This window comes from Pithys albifrons, chromosome 9 (assembly GCF_047495875.1).
Source record: "Pithys albifrons albifrons isolate INPA30051 chromosome 9, PitAlb_v1, whole genome shotgun sequence".
Taxonomy (NCBI): domain Eukaryota; kingdom Metazoa; phylum Chordata; class Aves; order Passeriformes; family Thamnophilidae; genus Pithys; species Pithys albifrons.
The window spans coordinates 28185450-28199675 of record NC_092466.1 but is presented as its reverse complement, the minus strand read 5'-3'; the positions used below and the strand labels follow the sequence as shown (position 1 = coordinate 28199675).

Genomic DNA, 14226 nt, shown 5'->3' with positions numbered 1-14226 from the left:
TTTACCCAGAAAGTTACGAAACATTGGAATTTGTCTTGGTGTCAATATTTACCTAAAATGCCAATTTTAGCATCTGTATAGACAATTGACCTTGTTTGTATGCAATGTGTAAGTTGACAGGGAAGAGGTAAACAACAAATGTGTAACTTCTGAATTATGAGAGAAAGTGAAAAGACATTTGTAATTTGAGGGCATCCAGGAGAAAAAAAAAAACTTGAGAGGTGTAAATAAGAATCTACCAGCAAAGTGACACTTAAATTGTATTGTCTTGCATTTCGTATTTGGCTACATAACCTGGGCCAATAACTCCCTTCAAAAAACCCCTCACACATAGTTCCTATCATTTTGTCAAGGTCTGCTACTTTCAGCCTAGTTTATGTCCAAATTTTGGAGACAAAACACATGTGCCCTTGGAACATTTTACATCCCCTTGCTGAAATTTACAGGCATTCCTGCACAGGAGCAGTGCGAGCAACCTGTCCTTTGGGTGGGCTTCCTTACGAGTTCCCTTCACAGGGATTCCCCTGAGCGGTGCCTTCACCTGTATTTGTAGAGGTAGCAACTGGGTGGGGATTGCTGAAGGACTGTGCAATGGATGCTCGGATGGGCAATGGGTGCTCGGATGGGCGATGGATGCTCGGATGGGCGATGGGTGCTCGGATGGGCGATGGGTGCTTGGATGGGCGATGGGTGCTCGGATGGGCGATGGGTGCTCGGATGGGCGATGGGTGCTCGGATGGGCAATGGGTGCTCTGATAGGTGATGGATGCTCTGATGGGCGATGGTGCCGTGAGCTGGGGGCGCTGAGGGGGTGAGAGGGCAAGGCCATGCAGGTATGTCTGGGGGTGTGGTCAGGCCAGGGTGTGTCCAGGAGGAGGGTGGGGCCATTCAGGTGTGTCCAAGGACATGGCCACACAGGTGTGTTGGGGGCAGGGCCACACAGGTGTGCTGGGGACGTGGCCATGCAGGTGTCCGGGGGCGTGGCCACACAGGTGTGCCCGGGGGCGGGGCCAGCGCCGCGGGTGTCCGAGGGTGTGTCCATGCAGGTGTGTCAGGGCCAGGCCCGGGTGTGTCCGTGGGCGTGGCCATGCAGGTGTGCCGTGGGCGGGTCCGTGTCCCCCGCGCGGCTGTGCCGGCGCGGCGCGCGCGGCCCCGCCCCGCCGTGACCTCAGCGCGCGCGCCCCGCGTGACGCAGGTGCGGCCCCCGCCCCGCCGCTCCCGCCGCTCCCTCCCCGCCCTGCCCGCCCTTCCTTGCCCTGCCCGCCCTTCCTTGCCCTGCCCGCGGATGCGCCGGAGCCCCCCCGCCCCCGCAGGTCTGTCCGCGCAGGGGAGGGGCGGGGGGCGGCGGGGCCAGGCCGGGCCTTTCTCCACGCAGGGCCCCGGGCCGGGGCCGCTGCCGTGCGGCTGAGGGGGTGTCGCGCCGCAGGCTGGACCCGGACCCGGAGCCGGGAGCGCGGGGCGAGCGGAGCCAGCCCCTCCTGGCCGCGCTCCGGGGGTGCCTCGGCCCCGGCGCACCCGCAGCTCTCGGGCTGCCGCAGACTCCGGGCCCGGGGGCGGCCGCGGGGACTCCGGGCAAGGACGTGTCCTTGCGCTACAGAGGGGCAGGACCAAACCCGACCCCTCCCAGACACTGCCCCCTGCTCTTCTGCAGCGCGTTAGGAGCCTGGAGTCTGTGCTGGTGTCATCCCCTTTGGTGCCCCCATGGTGTCATCCCTTGGTACCCTGGTGATGTTGGCACAGCTGTGATGTCATCCCTCCGGTACCACTGAAGGCGTTTTCTCCGGAGGGACTGTGATAAATCCGTTGGTTTCCTCGCAGTGAGATGCCTCCATTGGCCATGATTTAAAGCGTGTACCTCGCGGCTGATGCGGTGCTTGAAAATTTCCTCCAGGCCAACCTTCTGGATGGAGAATTGTGGTTCTCTGTGCCTTATGGCACGGCTGTGCTGGGGGGGGAAAGAAACATTTAACATGTGGAGGTGTATATCCCCGAAGTAGCCTTATTTAATAAGGATGTTCCAAGTTTTTCTAGTTTAAATTATCTGTGACAGTCTTTTGGAGAAACTTTATTATCTTTGTCCATTTTTTTCATTGCCAGTCTCATTTTATTAGAATTACTCAATCTTAAAAAGCTTTAGGAGTGCGTTGTATGTCGAATACAGGAGCAAATGACCATGATAGTGCATGAAGGAGTGCTTTGGTAAAATGTGGACCAGACTTATTAACAACCACTTCTATAGTGCATAAAGAATATTTGTTAACACTTACAGCAGGTCTTCATGTGTGTTAAGAAACTCAGTAAGGGCACTGGCAATATCAGGAGGATAATGATTCATATGTGCAATGTGTTTGTATTTAAAGTGATTTTGAAAAAAGCTGGATGAAGACTTCATTATCAGAAGTGTCTTGCTGTTTTCTGCATGCTTCTAGTACCCTCTAGAAAGCTGGGTAGAGTAATTCACAAGACTGCCCATGACATTGGGTCACTTCTAGAGCTGGGATTGCCAAGGTGAAAGCTGACTTGCTGCTTGAGACAGAACAGCTGCAGAAATTTTGAGCTGCTTAGGGCTTTCATTTACTTCCACCATTTTGAGGGTGCTTTGGTGCATTAAATATCAGGTTGTTCTTTTGGTTCACTGCTTCTTTCTTATTTCTGACCTCCAGTAGAGATTTAATTAAAACCATCCTTTAGGTTGCTCTTAGCTCAGCTTGATTCCTTGCCAATCAGATTTCATTTCAGGGTTGCTTTAGGAAACATAGTGGAGTGGAACAGGTCTAACTACTTCTGACTTCTGCCTGCTGTCCTGTGTGTTGATTTTTGACTGACAGCCTCAAGGCTGAGTGGGCTGGAATGGTCTATGGTCACGCTGGTGGTCTCTGGTTTGTTTAGCTACTGACAGCTGACATCTGTGCTGAAGAGCAGTGTGTGCAAAAGGAAGAACTAGGAAGAGGTCAGGTTTTTTGAGTCGTACTAATCTGTAGCTGAAATCTGACTGGAATTAAGAGATTGGTGACTTTGCCCATTCTTGTTTCATACATGCGTGAAAATGGAAGCATTACTTTGTCATGAGATAGGAATAATGTCTGTGCTACAGTTTTCTTCATGAGTGATCTTTATGTCTTTACAGGAGTGACCATAGCTCTTACAGATTGCATATTCAGTAAGTTACAGTTTGAACTATGGTTCTGTCCCCATTTTGAAATTTAAATGGATCTGGAGGGAAGTGACTGGTACCACTTACAAGCTCTTCGGTTTTGTTATATATTGTGTTATTTGCATCCATTTTCAAATCTCCCTGACAGATTGTTGTTATTCTGCTATGTGTTCTTTACTAACTGCTAGAACAAAGAGCTGCACATTCTTCAGGCAGATGTATTATGAAGAAAGAATGTGAAATTAGCCCTACTTAAGAAGCTTGCCACTGTAGTATGATAAACTGAGTAAATTGTTCCTCTTGTTCTCTTCTCTCCCCCGTCTTTGCAAAGCACTTTGAATATGTGTAGGTAACCCTTTAGGAAGGAGTGTCCACCCCCAAGATATCTGTGAAAAGTTTGCTGGTAGAGGGTGAGATTTGCATGCAATTAGATAGGTGGAATAATAATTTCTTTCAGAACGGGCACAGACATAAAGTTGTGAATGTCATGGTGATCTCTGTTCTTACTGTTATAACATGTTGAAATTTTACCAGTTTTTGCAAAATGACATCATGCATAGTGTTACATCTTAAAGAGAATTATGTATGCAGACAGTGTATTAGCTCTGTCAGTGCTCTTGCACTCTGAGCTTTTGCAGGACTTAATCTGCTTTCAAAATGGTGCTGATGGTATTTCTGTTCCTACAGTTGCCCTGGTGCCCTGATCAGGGATGGGGTGTTGACACAGAAGGAAATCGGTGTCGTAATAAACATTTGTTTCTTTTAAGCAACTGTTCAACTAATCACATGAAACAACAAAAAACTGTTGTATTTTACCTTGTGACCAAATAAATTACTTCTCTATGTGGACAGCAAAATAAATGAGAGACACCTTGAAGTTAAATCTGAATTTTCCTTCCTCTTAATTAACCCTACCCTTTATATTCTTTTAGCATTCCAAATACTTCTAAAGTGAAAACAAAACTATTGCTATTCCTTGGCAGTTGTAGCAACTTCAGCATTAAGACTGTACTATTTTGGGACTATTGTAAGCTGCATTTGCTCGTGTTATTTTGAAGGTGAGCTCTGATTCTCTGCTAGCACTGGAGCTGATGGTGTTCAGCATTCACAAGATTCAACCCTTATTGGTTTTTCCTTCATGTTCAAAATTGCAGGGTATCTGCTCTCATTGTTACAAAGCACATAAGAGTTCCTTGGGAGCACAAGGTAAATGTTGGTAGGAAAACAAATTAACCTGAACTTTTTTTTTACTGATTGAAGGCCAGTGTCAATATGAACACTTAACTAATGCTTCTAATTATTTTTCAACTCCGTTACTCCTGGCATAAATTTGAGGTAGTGGCTTTTTGTATCCACAGTGCCTGTGGTTGAGCCCACCCCAACTTGAGTTAGTAAAAGACCACAGCTTTCTAAACACAGCAACAGCAGTCAGGGTTGCCAAGAGCTGCAGAGAAGTCAGTGATTAACAGACTCATTTGTTCTCAGGGAACTGGGGCTCAGGGCATGTGATACAAGTGGTGACTGCTGCAGGAACAGGGGTAATGTTGAGTTACAGAAGCTGTGAGATGAGCTGACTGATGTGGGGATGGCCATTAGCAGCAATTCCACTGCTCTAATTCTGAAGAGACGTGCCTAGGCCTGGGCTGTGTTGAGGAGCACTGTAACTGTAACACCAGTTTTCACAGTGAGGCTGAAATGTGCCTGCAATTCATTGTCTCTTTTTCTGATTAAATTTGTTTTGTTCTTATTAATAGACTTGGATCTTCTGTCTAATAAATGAACATGAGTCATCTGAAGTTGTTTGCAGCTGTGCTGAAGTGTCATGGCACTAAACTTCTGGAAAAGCAGGATATAGCCAGAAGGGCATTTTTACATGGCCAACGGTATCTCTCATCCGGATCCTCAGAGCCTTTCCTGAGTGGGAGCAATTCAAGTTACGTGGAGGAAATGTACTATGCATGGCTTGAAAACCCTAAAAGTGTACATAAGGTAAGTCTAATTCTTGACTGTGAATGGTAATAATTGGTTTAAGAGTGGAATAGGGTTTTTTTTAAATAAAAAAACTTCCGGAAAAGGTCTTGTATGAAATGAAAAATATGAAATTAATTTCCCACATATTGATTGTTGTAAGATGTGATATTGCAGCTATAAAAGTACAGAGGAGCCACAGGCATGGTGAGCTGAGCAGAAGGAATGAGAAGTCCAGACCAGAAATAGTAAGCTGCTCTGAAATTCTGTTCCTCCATTCCTCCATGGAAATGCTATTCAAGTATTTCAAGTAATCCATTAAGTAATTAGTTACATCCAGAAGAAGTCCCAAGAATAAAATATGTATAATTTTTTTATTGTAGTAAGGATGTATCAGAGAATATGTTATATTTAAATAATGTGTGTTGACACTGGTACTTCTAAACTGTCTGAAGAAGATGAATGTTTAGGTTCCTTTAGGTGTGGAAGTTTTAACCTTAAAACCGAATCTGAAATTGTCAGAAAATTCTTCCCAAGTATCTTGAAAAATATTTTATTTTGTCTTTCTCCAGATGACATACACTTTATTCCATTTTTTAAAAAACTTTAAATCTATTGCCCAAATCCTTTCTTGTGGAAAGAATACCTAGACTTATTTTCTAACAAGCTTACTGCTGACAAGGAAGGCTCTGTTATGGTGCTACATGTGTAGTAACTTAAGATGCTGATGAGAAGTCTGATAAATTCTAAGACAGACAAGTAATTTTCTGGGAAAGTAATATGATTTGTGCCCAGAATGTTTACCACATTGGCTGTCTGTTCCCTCATTCATGAGTCAGGTATATCAAAATGCCACTTAGAAGTGGTTGTTCTACATTTGATAATCTGTCTACAATGTAAGGAAGTGGCACACACTGAATGGGGGAAACAAAAAAGGAGACTGAGAAAGGATATGGCTGGACATTTTTTGGATATTGTGTATGAAGTTAGTCCTCTTGGAAGTTGACATGTGCGGTGACTGACTGTTACTCACATAGCAAATAGATCTTAGGTCTTTTTTTACACCTAACATTGGAACTGGAGAGACCTTCTGGGGAGTGGCTCTTTCATCCTGTCTGACTTTGAGGCCTCATACCCTGACCACCTGCTGAAGTTCCAGCTGGTGTGGGCTGTGGTAGCACATTGTGGGGGCACTGAATTAATTCCTGGGAAGGTCTCGTGATGTGTGGGGGCTGTAGATCTGTATCAACCCCTTTATACTGAGAACACTGAAGGGATGAACTCATGCATAAGGAGTGTGTGTAGTGACACTGTGGTGACGTCGCTTTTATTTTATTTACATTATGTTGGTTCGTGGTGAGCTCTTTCCTTTCAGAAGAATGAATTCCTGGTTCAGACGCTTTGCAGTGGAGTGCGTTGTGTGGCTGGGAAGCCTTGGAGTCTCACAGGCTGAGCAGTTCCCCTCGGTGCGGGCTGAGCAGTTCCCCTCGGTGCGGGCTGAGCAGTTCCCCTCGGTGCGGGCTGAGCAGTTCCCCTCGGTGCGGGCTGAGCAGTTCCCCTCGGTGCGCACACCCCGTGCAGAGCCCGGCGCAGCGCTGAGCGCGGAGCTGGCCAGGGTGCTGAACTGAGGACCCTGAGAAATCAGACCTGCTCGTTAGGTTTGCTGGTGCTCGGGAGCAGGAAACAGCAAAAGTCCTGCCCGAAGACTGCCCAGTTCGTCTGACGGTTCAGGATCCTGGCGAGGTGATGCGCTTTGTAGCTGAAAAGTGGCTCATAAATTATCAGAAGTGAATTGACTGAGGAATGTAAGTGTACTGGTGGAGGAAGGTGCGGCCCAGGGAGTGGATCCCAGGTAATTCAAGATGCACTTTTGTCATGGTTTAACCCCAGCTGGCAACTGAGGGCCACACAGCTGCTCAGGCTCCCCCACCAGCGGGACTGGGAGAGAATCAGAAGGGTAAGAGTGGGAAAACACTTGGGTTGAGATAAAGACAGTTTAATAGAGAAAACAAAAGCCATGCACGTGAGCAAAGCAAAGCAAGGAATTCACTCACTGCTCCCCACGGGCAGGCAGGTGCTCAGCCATCCCCAGCACACCAGGGTTCCATGGCGTGTAATGGTGACTTAGGAAGACAAATGCCATTACTCTGAATGTCCCCCTTCCTTGTTCTTTCCCCCAACTTTATATGCTGAGATGACGTAATCTGGTATGGAATATCCCTAGGGTCAGTTGGGGTCAGCTGTCCTGGCTGTGTCCCCTCCCAGCTCCTTGTTCACCCCCAGCTGGTGGGGAGCAGAAAAGGCCTTGATGCTCCATGCCTGCTGCTCAGCAGTGACATAAACATCTCTGTATTACCAACCCCACTTTCAAATCCAAAACAGGCCCAAACCAGCTACTGTGCAGAAAATTAACTACCCCAGCCAAACCCAGCATGATTATACAAATGTGTGAATTCTTTTCTAGGTTAACTATATATAATATACTTACAACAGTAATGAACTGAAGTAAATTCACTGTGTCCCTGGTTTATGAGGCTTAAACAAAGACAGTTGATGCAACTAATGATTTACAGCTATTCTTGCCTAAATTATTCGGTTTTGCACAGCCTAGAAAGAAAGCGAGGAGGGAGAAGAATGTTTCTGATTAGTTTCGCTTTGTTGTATCAACAAAATTAAATTTTAGTTTCTCGAAAACCATCGGATTTCATCAAGCTGAAAGCTGTAAGTACCTTCCTAAGATTTTTGCTGACAGAAGTTGTTCAATTTGGGCTTTTATAAAACAGGTTAAAAATGCTAAGGGTTGAAATCATCTCATTTTCTTAAAAATACAGAAATATTTTATGACTGTAGACTAGTTGAGAAGTTGTCATTCTGCTATGGAAAGGGGTGGAAGTGTTGGAAAATGATGTCAAGAGACACCATGTGGTGTTGGCTATGGTATTGCTAATAATTTGACTCTTTGCATGCTACTTATATTTTGTTGTTTCATTCAGTATGTCCAGCATGGTTTAGAGAGCCTGTTGGTGTTACGTGTTTAGATATTACATTCTCTTTTCTCATTTTTCTTTTTATATCCTCTATCTCCTTATGTTTCTTCTTGCATAGCCCCTTTTCAGAGAGGATGTGCCTCCTGGTTGATGAGATGGTTGAAAAAACTTGTTTTGTTCTGGGCTTTAAAAGTCATGCTCTATTCACTTTTACTTAGAAACTCCAATTAATGAAGGCTCCTCTATGATTTCGCTCTCAGAAGATTTGACTGGACATGTCTTCCTACACAGGCTTATTTAAAAATATTTGAAATGTGGCTGTCACATTCCAATGCGCATATTCAGTGTTTTTAACAATCTCTCTGTTCTCTGTATATCATGGCTGTATTTCAAGGAGGATACATGTATATGTGCAGGAGCTTTTATTCTTTGTGTAAATCCATTCCTGATGATTTTGTGCTTTTCCTTGTCTTCTGAATTTCCTGTCCTTAGAGTAGCCAAAACAACAATCAGAATAAAATGACGTGGTCTCTGAAAAAGGCGTCATTATTTCTCCTTGAAGCTTGTTGTCAGGGCCATAGATCATAAGAGAGAAGCTTGACAAGGCTCAGTTATTACTATCACAAGATTAATTACAAAACTGCATGGTTGGATATGGAGTACATAATGCCTGCCATGTTATCCTGTGTGCAGCTGCTCTACCATGAACGTGTAATCTCTCCCTTGGTTTATGTACTAGGAAAAAGTGTGGGGGTTTTGTTTTGACTTCATTTTATTTATTTTCTTTTTTAAATGATGTAGTGATGCTCAGTGTGTGTCTTTTAAAGCTTTACTGTCCTCACTGCAGTTGATAAATATTGTGATGTCACTAGGAAAAAACCAAACCATCAGGATAACAAATATGTTACTTGTTATTCTAAGTGCAACGCTGTTTATTATATGAGAGTAGAATGTTGCCACTGAATCACTTGAATTTTGTTATATTGCTTGAGAAAATACTGGTTAACTACAATATAGATTTGCCAACAGAAGGGAAAAAATTATCATCTATCACTATATTAGTTTATTTTTTGCAGATGTATTTTTCTGTTATAAGTCTCCTCTACCATTTTCTTTGAGAACTTCAACTAGTTTAGTTGAGAAGCTGCAGGTTTGCTGTGAGACCAAGCTGGTCTTCTGTCTGTTCAGTCACATGGCAAATGCTGTTGCCAAAGACTGACATTGATACACAGGACTTGAAGACTATAATCTGGTATCAATCTTGAAAGACACTATAGAAATTTGTAAAGGCTTTGATGGATGTGTATCTAGAAAAAACTAATTTTCTGTAGCCAAATGATGTATTTTCCCTCCTCTCTGATTAAATGTCAAGACTGTCCAACAAATCAATAAGTTCAGAAATGTGATAGGAAAAAATAGTGTGGGTTCTTTCTGTCCCAGCTGGCTGCATCTTCAGGGGTAAACATTTTCTTTCTCTCTGTGAGTTTGCATGAAGAATCCTATGCTGATCTTCCTTAAACAGGTCACTTGTTGGGCAAGTCTGTTTGGATTTTGTTAGCAACTCTTCAGCAGAGCACTTGTCTAAAACATATTCAGTTGTTTGTGGGACTGTCCTGTGATAACTTTTACATCTAAATGAGAAGGTTTAGACTCAACAAAGGAGTAGTTACATTATTATCGTAATAATAAGGAAAGTAAGGAAGGAACCTTAACATGAGCAAAGTCTTTATTAAGACTAAATGTCAGATGTGTCATGGATCCAAATGTGGTTTTGGAATTTCCTAATTTAATGTTTAATGAAAATTAATAATCTGTATTGCCAGAATAATTTCTTCAGTTTAGGTAGCCTTAATAGTTAAAAAAGGGATTGTTACTGAGTGTCTGCAGGTCCCAGACAGTGAAAACAGACTGGGTGCTGTATAGGCATGAAATAACAATATTGTTCTTAATACAGAGTAAGAAGGTGTACAGAGAGAATCCCAGCCTAAATGAAGTCACACTCATAGGTTCTTGTGGACTAGTTATAGGATGTTGTGTAAATTCAGACTTCTGATCTCAGTGTAACTAGCAAGGTGCCAGGTAAGAACAATATAGGAAATGGGCATAAGTGAGAGAAGGGAAGAGGAATGAATTCTTCATTAGCACATCTGGAACTGACCACCACACATCTGTGTGCCTTAATTTGTCAGGGTGTGTAAAAGTTAGGCTCTATTTAGCTGAAGTCTGTGTATGAGTAAGGTGATACATTAAGTGTGCTGCATTTGTATCAATGCAGCTTTGTGGGATATAAGAAGTAAGAGGTGCATTAAAGCAGTGTTTCTTGGGCAGTGAATTCATGCTAATGATAAAGTTCTAATCCACGGATTCAGTGAGTCCTGTCAGTTCCATGACTTGAACTTGGAAGACTGGATGATGTTTAGCTTTTTTATTCTGCCCCTCTCATGGTGTTTCTGAGTGCCTGAAATCTTGTAGAAATTTCATTGTGAAGGCCTTTTCCTAACGAAAACAGGATTTTACAAATATTTTTCTGTTGTGACATGTTTGTATTATATTATTTTGATTCTTTTGTGTGTTCTGTATTGAATATATTAAGTAATCTTTTGAGAATAAACTCTCTGGGCTCCTTTTTGTCTTTTCTGACAGTTGGTTCCTTGAAATGTGTTCGTTTGAAGTTCACAGCCAGGGTAAATAACATGCACTTCACAAAATTAAATTTATCTCTCTTATTCTAATCCCAAAGAATTTAAAATTTTGAAATAGCTTCCTTTTTTTCCCCTGAATTTAGCCAGCTGAGGGAAGTGTTTTCTGGCCTTTCATTACCTTGTGTGGAAACTGTAAGCTAGGCACAAGTGTGGCTTTGTTGCCTGCTAGTGCAGACTTCCTTCTTTGTTGTGTATGAGCATCTCAGATGTTTTATCCTGTGTCTCTGTTAGCAGTCACAGATCTAATGCCAGTCCAACCTGGTACAGTGACCACCTCATTAGGATGGAAACGGTTCAGGAAAATAAGAATTGGGCATATGTAAGTGAAGTAGCTTGTGTAAAAGCACAGGGGGAAATTAAAGGATCTTTTGCTAGTTGTGGTTCAGTTTCTGAAATAAGTACTCTTGTAAAGTTATGGCTGGCACCTGGATCCACGCCTGTAATTTCTTTCACAGTAAGGTGACCTAAGCTGGTGAGGAAAGGATCTTAGAATAAAAGCCTCACTCAAAAAGACTTCAACTGTTTTTAAACAGTTTCTTCAAGAAAAACCCTTAAAGACTGATTCTGATTGAGCATATTGAGTATCTTGAAGTATCACAAATTCTATAAGTATCCTTAAAGGAATGGATGAATTTCTTTTATTAAGGTTCTTTGTGTTGTAAGCTTGGCAGCTCTTTACCAGCCACATAATATCATACCCATTCGTGGTTGCCTGAATAAATTCCACAATTAAAAAGAGCCATGTGAATGGATAATGGATGAAGATGTTTTGCACTTGTATGTGCTGGAGAGTTTTCCACAGAGCAAGCTCAGTGTAAGAAGTGGGAGCAAAAGGGCACTGTGTAAATAAAACACAGAGTTGCTGCTGAGATTTGTGCACTACTTTCTTTTTGCTGGCTATTAGTGCCACTTACACTGTAATGTGGTGCATTTGCACCTTGAAGGGCCTGCTTTTGGTTGAGACTTTTATTTGAGGTAATAAATTTTCCTTCTTTCTCTCTGTACGCATGTCCAGTCCTGGGATTTGTTTTTCCGAAATGCCAATATTGGCCAAGCACACGATCTCCATCTGCCACAGCAGCTGGAAAGAAAGACATCATTTCTGCAGAGCCACGGCCTGGCCCAGACTCCGGGTAAAGCTGAAAAGGTTGTTGAAGATCACCTTGCTGTGCAGTCTTTGATTAGAGCATACCAGGTAAGTGTACTTTGGGATGGGTGTGAGAGTCTCTGCATACAATGTTTTTCTTCCTTTTTGTGTTCTTGCTTGTCTTCTGGGCCTAACTACTGTCTTTCTTCTGATCCAAATTACCTTGAACTAGACAACTTTTTATTTCCTGCACAGTGTCTAAACATGAAAGTGCTGGATTCAGGCTGGGGTGATTCTCTGGTTTAGCAAACTCATAATCCAGATTACCTGCAGATCTTATGTTGGTCATCTGACTTAGCCTGGAAGCACTTTATGGAGACAGTTGTTTGTGAAAGCGAACATGAATCTCTTGGGGTTTGGCCCTTTTCCAGAAGCAGGAGCCAAACAAGTCAAAACTTAACCTTTGCTATTCTTTTGGCTCCCTGGACTGTATTAAGACTACTTTTGTGTGTGTGTCTCTGATTCAGTAAATTGTCTGACCAATCTGAAATAGTTGTGCTTCATGTGCAGGGAATTTTCCTGGGTGTACTGGTACTAGTGAATGTCTGGATGTGGGCAGTGAAATAAACACACTCCCCTCTCTCCAACAGCAGACTTTTCCACCATCCAAGTCTTTCTTCACCTCTGGGAAAGATTTTATTATTACAGCTCTAAATGTTACTTTCTTTAAGAAATGATGAAATGTACTTGCCTCCTTTTATGTTTAAGGTGAGTTTTGAGATTGCTGATTTGAACAGGATTATACATAAGAGAGGAGAAATGATGAATTTTGGAAGGCTGAGAGTACTGAGTTTGGGTCACCTTTGATAGATTTCTTTTAGAGAGCTGTTCATCAAAGTTGACTTTGTTTCACACTCAAATTTTAACCCTTTTACTAAATTAAGAAATTAAGTCTTAATACTGTTATTTTTCCTCTAAGTGAATAAGAATTTTGAAAATAGGACAGTGGTTTTGGTTACATGTTTTCTAAATGTAAAACAAGTTGAAATATTTTTATTTAGACTTGTATTTAGCATTTTAATTTCAATGAAAGGCTTAAAAACAATGTAAAATACAAGAACAAAAAACCCTCAACCCCAAAAATCTGTGTTGAGCAAAACATTCCTGTTTAATTTTTATTTTTAAAGTAAGTATGTAACTTCCCAAGGAGTTTTCTACAGTTTGGCTTGAGCATGTCTGTTCTGCCACGCCTTAAGAATTTTCACTCCTGTTTGACGTCACCAGAGAATAGAAGAGGAACTTGTTAAAAGGCTTTTTTTGTACACATGTCATTGTCAGCACTGAGTTGGAGAGGTGTTGCAGAAGAGTAGAAATGTTTGTGAATATGTAGAATACGTGAAATTTGCTTAGAAATGTAGAAAATAAACACTTTTGCTTGCAGTAAAAATTTGGTGAAGAATTAAGAGAACATTGGAGAATGTGAGGCTGCTTTGACATGATTTACTTGAAAATAGGTCAGGGATTGCCATTTTGTTCCCTGTATTTGTAAGACTGTGCTGTCCAAGTCAAGTGATGGAACAGAACTGTCTGTATAAATGGCAGGCACCCATGTGTCTGCAGCAAACAATCAAAGGGGATTGCCTAAGGCAATTTTCTGTTTATTAAAAGATATTTAATACCCTCTCAGTTCAGTGTTGAAGGGCTATGAAAATTTGTGACCTTCCTTTGCCTGATAAAGAAATGAAACGGAGAAGGATACAGAATTTTCATTTCTCAAAACTGTCAGTGTTTTATGGTTTTGTGGTAAACTACTTTGTGGTCTGTTGAGCTGGACATCTGAAAAGGCAGTTAATCTATTGCTTTTCCTAACGCAGAGCACTGGGCACAGTGAAACAAGGAACTCCAGTGAAATGTGTGTGCTTTACAAAAGCCAGTCTAAGCAAACTAATTTCTCAAGTCTTCTTTTATAGTATAGTTTTGGTGGGGAGTTTTTTTGTGGTTTGTTTGTTTTATTTTCTTTGCATCTTAGTCTAGAAGTCATGACTTTAAAGTCCAGCTTCAGGTAGTCTGTACTTGCAGTTACTCAAAGTTATGGCAATTGATGAGAATTTTCTATGCACGTATTTCCACAGGGTTGATATCTGATTTTTTGCAGATGTTACTATTTCCTGTAACCAGTGAAAGTAGTAGAAGTTATTAAAAGTAGCTTGATACTGAGGAAAGTACTGTCAGTTAAAGACCAAACTGCTCTGGAATGTGGTATGGCACATCACTTTACTGATTTGCTCTTCTGGGTTTTGGCATTCTTGCTGGTATTCTTCCTCTTCC

General features: G+C 42.3%; 1 protein-coding gene across 2 annotated transcripts in view; it reads left to right on the top strand.

The window, feature by feature from the left end:
- The first annotated feature begins 1227 nt into the window (after window positions 1-1227).
- Window positions 1228-14226, top strand: part of OGDHL (oxoglutarate dehydrogenase L) — a 52472-nt gene continuing 39473 nt past the window's right edge. Inside the window, exons 1-3 of one of the 2 annotated variants that reach the window (XM_071563924.1) lie at window positions 1228-1313; window positions 4909-5143; window positions 11827-12006. In XM_071563924.1, coding sequence (XP_071420025.1) covers window positions 4931-5143; window positions 11827-12006 — 393 coding nt within the window. In that variant the 5' untranslated portion in view covers window positions 1228-1313; window positions 4909-4930. Of the gene's footprint in view, window positions 1314-3491; window positions 3565-4908; window positions 5144-11826; window positions 12007-14226 lie in introns of those variants that run through there. The other variant, XM_071563926.1, reaches the window with a different exon arrangement.